This window comes from Cupressus sempervirens, chromosome 5 (assembly GCF_028749045.1).
Source record: "Cupressus sempervirens isolate cs-2001-9-10 chromosome 5, ASM2874904v1, whole genome shotgun sequence".
NCBI classification, from domain to species: domain Eukaryota; kingdom Viridiplantae; phylum Streptophyta; class Pinopsida; order Cupressales; family Cupressaceae; genus Cupressus; species Cupressus sempervirens.
Genome location: NC_143122.1, coordinates 711,035,077 through 711,041,874, shown reverse-complemented (window position 1 = coordinate 711,041,874; position 6,798 = coordinate 711,035,077). Strand labels below are relative to the sequence as shown.

The 6,798-nt window shown below is 34.2% G+C and overlaps 1 protein-coding gene across 1 annotated transcript; it reads left to right on the top strand.

The window, feature by feature from the left end:
- Positions 1 to 3,897: 3,897 nt before the first annotated feature.
- Positions 3,898 to 5,070, top strand: LOC149557969 (F-box/kelch-repeat protein At5g15710-like). Its single transcript, XM_089830533.1, has one exon. It carries the CDS (start codon positions 3,898 to 3,900, stop codon positions 5,068 to 5,070), a length of 1,173 nt encoding a protein of 390 aa, XP_089686659.1.
- Positions 5,071 to 6,798: the final 1,728 nt, after the last annotated feature.

The window sequence follows — 6,798 nt, the reverse complement described above, 5'->3', positions numbered from 1 at the left end:
CATCAAGCACCACTTTTTTCTAGTACAAGCAATATGTGCTGATGATATGAAGATCAATTGGGTATAGATCATCTATGATGAGCTCGCCTCATGGTTATGGTTGGCCAAAGGATTCAAGTAGTTCTACATGTCCTCTTATTTTATCTATGCTAAGGCAACCCACCACTTGTGGACTAGACTTCCTAGCATTCCAAATGATGATGAACACAACAAAGTCTATGACTTTTACCCACATATTTAATTGAAAAGAACCTATGAGGAGTACATTGCTATCAATGATGCTTTTACAGTGAGGTTATGCCAAGAATTGCAAGGATGCCTAGAAAGGAGGTTCTCACCAGAGGATATTTTGGTTATAAGCCAGATTGTATGCTCATTCATCCAATTTATGATTTTCTCCTATTTTTCAATAGGAGCCTATGATGGATTTTCCAAGAGGTTTCCCAAATATCTAAAGGACAAGGTAGTTCTAGTTGAACTATGTAGACATATCCTAGAGGTGAACACCCTGTGTTTCAATGTGAAGAAGATTGTTGGGATTCCATTTCCTATAGTGGTAGGTTAGTATTCATGTGCCTCCAAATTAGATGCTCAAAATCTAGCGAAGAGTTTTGATGACAAGATTAAATTGTTAGATATGAGGTGCTCAGGATTCAATATAATCTAGTGGATTTTCTTAGGGATCATCTAATGTTGGAATATGCCTATAGGCATGTCCCAGATATTGAAGCTTTTTGGTTTGGGTGTCTCGATGAATACTATTAAACTCAGGAGATATTTTGGTCAAGACTAACTATTGATGAAATAAAATTGTATAATGACTATGTTGATGTCTCTAACCTTACAGATGATGGAGCCTACATGCAACCCACATCCTGTGAGAAGATCAAGAATACACCAATTCTATCTACCCCACCAATGGAGGTTCTCATGTAAGGTATAATCAAAAGAATAGACAAATGGATGGAGTGGACCTAAGAGAGAAAGAAGAGAATTGGAAGCACTAGTTCTATGGGTGGAGTATTAGTTAAAGCCACCCATTTAGTTATAGCTATGACCACAACAACCACTGCAACATCCAAATGGCCATCACAATCCATTGGTCAAGGAGGAGACCAGCCTCTAGAGAAGAATGTGCCACTCACCCCTACTTGCAGAGCTTGCCCCTCTTCCAAACATTGGGAAGACTAGAGAAAATGAGGATGACAAGGATAAAGGGAAGGAACAAGAAAAGTCAGTGGCTAAGCCATCATCTCTTGTTGAAGTCATCAATTTGGATGACAATACTAACCCCACGAATGGCTAGGAATAGGGAGAATCTTAGTAGGGGGATACATTAGCCATTTTGGTAACCGAGAAAGCTGCCTCACCCATCTACACTACAATCTACTATTAATGTGCCCTCTACAAAGTCTTGGATTAAGGAGACCATTGATAGGAAGAAGAGGAGATATGAGGATGCAACCACATCAAAGGAATCAATCACACAAGTCACCTCCTCTTGGTCATAAAAGAAAGCAAAGAAGCATAAGACAATTGCCGCACTAGCCACAGATTCAACAACTTGCCACATGCTAGTTGAGATTGTTGAGCCTAAAAAAAAAGGAAGATTTCATGAGCTCTCAAAGGATGAATTCCAAATTAGTACATTGGATCTTGGCATTCTAGTTCATGACTCCATGGTGAACATGTGGCAGTCAACTAATGAAAATATTGAGGATAAGTTGGAGGAACATAGAGCAAAGAAGGAGATATTGAAAACCTCAAATGGAGAGCTAGTGGATTACATAAAGTTTGCACTTGGGAGTACTTCTTCTAGTCAATTCAACCCAAATGCAAAGGAGAACAAAAACTTACTACTCAAGTTGCAACAAGAAAGACAATTTAGGCAAGTAGGCAGACTATGGGTGGATCAAATAAAGGCTCAAGGTCCCCTGCTAGTTGAGAATTTGGGAAGCCTAGTATTGGATGTTTACAAGCTTAGTGTGGTAGCTTCAGATCATCAAAAAACCATACAAAAGCTAGTAGACAAGCCGATAGCAAAATTGGCCCTTCTACAAGAAGTGATACACATAAAGACTAATGTAGCCATTGCTCATGGGATTCTAAAGATTGGCCAAGAGTCACTATTCCATTGGAAGCAATCCTTGGATTCTATCATAGAAAACTTTGTGAGATCTGCAAGTGAACTCAAGGATGTGAATGACCTAGTGCAAAATATCATTGAAAACTTATTTCAATATCTTACACATAGAGTCCTTTGTGCCAACTAATGGAAAGCTCGTGGACATTGAGAGAATAAATTCCAAGTTCCTCGCATTTATCGATGAAGCTGTTGACCCCCTCAACTTCCAAGTGTCTAAGATCCATGAACTCTCAGTAGTCGATGTAGTCATAAGAAGAGAAATGGAGAAGTTCCAATCAAGAGTGGCCATAATTGATGAACTGACGAAAATGCATGACTATTGGATGATATGAGATGACAATATTCTCATTCTAGGTATTGAAGAGCTGGATAAAGTAACCAAAGCCATAAAATCTTATAGAGCTAAGTTAGTTACTTCTAAAAAAACATGATGCTCTAATGCTTTTCTAGACATCTATCATTCTTCACATCTTCTTTTTTTTGTTGCCATTCATTGCATTTTGTCAATCTCTATAACAAACAATGATTCATGCTTGTCCTATTTTTAGATTATTCTATTCAGAGATGCTCTACAAGAAAAATCATTCAAAGTAACTGGCATTTTTGAGAAGGCCTCTATATGTAATCTTTGATGAAGTTAGTAAGATTGACAAAATTTACTTTTGGCAAACCCCTGTAGCTTGAACTATCATTCTTTGGATTTTCTTCAAATCAAATTTCTACTCACTTCCTAAAATACTCATCTCAATGGTAAATTTCTTTGATGCCACCAACTTCGAATCTGTTGAGCTGGCAACACATGCAAACCCAAAAATAGGAAGCTTTGGTTAGTTTGTCCTTTTAGAAACCCTCCACATTAAAAAGACAAAAGGGATTTCAAAATTTAGGGAAATGTATCTAGGGTTCTCGAAACCCAATATTGAAAGGCCCGCCTTGATGTGCTCCCTTTCTCGCTGAATCATACACCTTTTATCCTTATGGCAGTGTGGTATCATACACCGCTCTAATTTTATTTTTCTGGAATAAATAAAAATAATAGAAAAGAAAAAGTTAAGACAATGATAGATTTTTGTCTTTTAAAAAAGTTTTAAAAATTCTTGTTTTATTGTAGTGTGGGCTCTTGCCCATATTTTCTATCTTATTTTAAATTATAAATAAATTATATGATAAAATAAATTATTTATAAGACATTTTAAAATATTAACTTTTGTAGAAAAATAATTATAATACAGTAGATAATAACATATTATATATAAAGCATAATACGTGATTAAGTCATGATGAAGTAAGTACTGAAGAGCCTACCAACTAATTGTTTGAAAAATAATGTATAGATGACCGGAATGAAATTCCATTAGTAATTGTAAACTAAACTTCTATATTTAAAATAACATCATAATTAAAATTATCTCTATAGCCCATTGCCCTTTTGGTGCACCCAATCGGCGTACTAATTTATAGGCAGTGTCTACCCAGCCGACCGAAAGGATATTTATTTATTATTTAATATTAGAACGTTTGACTGTATAATAATTTTTAAATAATTAATAAATTATAAATAACAACCATTGTATTTAATATTACAACCATTGTATTTAATATTAGAACGTTTGACTGTATAATAATTTTTAAATAATTAATAAATTATAACTAACAACCATTGAGTCGGCTGCATAGCCATTTCGCTATTTATATGGCTTGGATTTTAGAGAATCATATAACACATGGCAATTCTTTTAATAATTATCCTCATGGCGGACAATGTTGAAGATTATATGTGGTCTGAGTTAAACAATGATATAACAGAGAGCATTTTGAAGCTGCTTCCACTTGAATCTGTTGCCAAGTTCCGTCGAGTTTGCAAGGAGTGGAACAACATACTTTCTTCTCAGTATTTCCTTACTTGGAGGAGGAAAAACATCAAAGAGCATCCATGGCTCCTCATTATCAGTGACCGATCTAATTGTTACCGTTTAAATGTGGTCACAAAGGAAGTGAAAGCATTTCCTATTGATGGGGAGATATTGGGAACAGTGGGAGGATTGATACATATGACAGCTGGTTGGCAAAGAGGTGTGGGTATTTCTTTGTACAACCCACTTAACAAAACACGCACCCCAATTCAGGACGTGAACACTGTAAGAGGGGATTTCATAAATAATAGCACTATAGTGTACAATCCAAGAGCAGAGACATTTGTGGAGCTTCCATTTATGAGACTTAATAGAGCGCATGCGACAACAGTGGCAGACATTCTATGGAGGGACGACCAGTATCAAGTAGTAGCGGTTTACGAGACCACCATAGAGTTTTATAACCGTTCGGAGCAGTCATGGGTTACTCTACAACGTCAACTTCCCCGACGGATTCCAAGGAAACTGGTTTCCATTAAGGGTTTATTTTTCTGTTTGATGATCATCCCCGGTGTATTAAGAAGTCATGATGAGCTGATGGTTTTTAGAATTAAAGAAGATCGCACATGTCACATGGTCAGCTTATCTTTGCCAATGCCTGCTTCACATCCTGAAATGCCTCCCCTCTTTTGTGTCTGCGGGTCAACATTTTTCCTTGCAACGCAGGATCTATTTCGTGTAGATTTGTGGGAGCTAGAGTACGATCAGGAGAATCTAAACATTACAAGTGCAGATATGTCGTGGAGGGCGATTGGAATGATGCCCCAAGTGGTGTTCGATTTTGCCACTGCAGAGTTAGATCGATCCGATATACCAACGTTGTACCGATTCAAGTGCATCGTAGTAGGGAAGCATATCTGTTTCGTGAGAATACGAGGTAAAAATTTGGTCTTCTTAAATACAGAAAGGAGATCATGGAGTGGCTTCTCAGCGGTTGCTAACATAGAGAACTTGTCAAATGTCGCCAATGCATACGTTTTGGAGCTGAGGCCTGATTTAGTTTTGCAGTAATTTTCGATTGCGTAATGCTAGATTCTTATATTATAGTTTAAATAAACTAATCTATTGTTAACTTAAATTATATATAAAATTACTATTTGACACATCAAACAAGGAATTGTATTCATATAGTTTTGGGCTTTATGTTTTAGATTTGAGATTCATAATGACAAGATTAACTAGCGTTAATAGATACTCTTTTTACGTGCAGTCTTTCTTCTTCTGCATCCTTTTTATATGGGGCAATGACTGGAATTTTTCTTTTTTAGTTTTTCTTTTTCCAAGAGCCGTTTTTGAACCAGATATTTTTAATATAAATATAATGTTACAGCAAGAAAAATTACAACTTGATATATAAATACCATATTTGAATTGTCAAAATGCTAATTTTTTTCCATCATTTATATTATTTAATTTATTAAGCCTCTCCTAGTAGAAGCCAAGAGACTCAACTTAAAGACTCACCAGAATTGAACTTCATTTCTGAAAACATATATTATAGATATTCTCATACTTTGATCCTATTACCCTAGCTGAAAAATATTTTAAAAAAACCTATAAAATATAATGTTTTATGTAGTTTCTACCTTTGTCAAAACTACTACATTAATGTAGATATCTTTGTCAAACATTGACTCTATTAACTTTAACATATTATTAGTATTGGATCATACGTGATTGCTATGGAATTGAGTAGTTCAATTTTATGTTTCTAAAAGCTATAGATTATTGAATGGGCTTTAATTTTATATTCTATTAAATCATTTTAAAAAAAGATTATTATAGTTTAAAGATTATTATAGATTTAAAATAAAAACTATTGAAGTGTAATCTCTTATGAACAATATATTAATTAAAATATTTCAACTAATTTAGTTTTTTAAAAATTAATTTATTTAAATTGCTTTATGAAATATAATTTAAAACTATTCAATTTAATCAAATTTAATAATTTAAGTTATACTTATATTATACTGAAAATAAGATTTTGAATATTTGGACATCAATGTGCTTTCTTGTTTCAATTGGTTTCAGCAAAATATAATTAAATTCATCTTACTTCTATGTAATTTAATATAGTTCCATTCACTAATATTGCTAGATATTAATTATTTTAACAAATAGTGACAACTATGAATAGCATGGACATTGCATATAGTATATATAATATTGTTTATTATTAGAGTTAGGTTTTAAATTTTAGAATAGTATTATGTTTGATGCTTAATCTATTGTTATACCTTAAATTTAATTTGGCTTTTCCCCCTATTTACTCTCTATCTTTAGACCTCATGTCTATCACCCTCTTCACTTTCTCCAATGATCTCTATCATATATCTTACCACATATTTTCCCTCTTTTTCCATACCTCATGTCTCTCACCCTTACCACCTCAAAATCTCTCTATTGTGTCTCTATTCCTTGACACTCTCTCCTCTACCTACTCTCACAATATTTCCCCCCTTTTGACATGTTTATCTACCTCACATGTCTCTTTCTCCTAGTTAATTTATATCTTTCATTATCTTTGCTCCCTCATCTTAATATTTTGACCCCTTATTTTCCCTCTAGAATGCTACCTTGTATCTTTGACCCTCTACCTTATCTCCCATACTTATAAGCTTATATTTTGTTCTATTAATTTATGTTGTTCTCTATTTCTATTCCTCATTGCAGTATTAAGGGGAGCACCCTTCATTATTTAATCTTCATATGTATTTGGCCATTGTGTCCCTTATT

Bases quoted from the DNA above. Each gene is read 5' to 3' on its own strand.
- LOC149557969 (XM_089830533.1), top strand. From the start codon at position 3,898: ATGGCGGACAATGTTGAAGATTATATGTGGTCTGAGTTAAACAATGAT.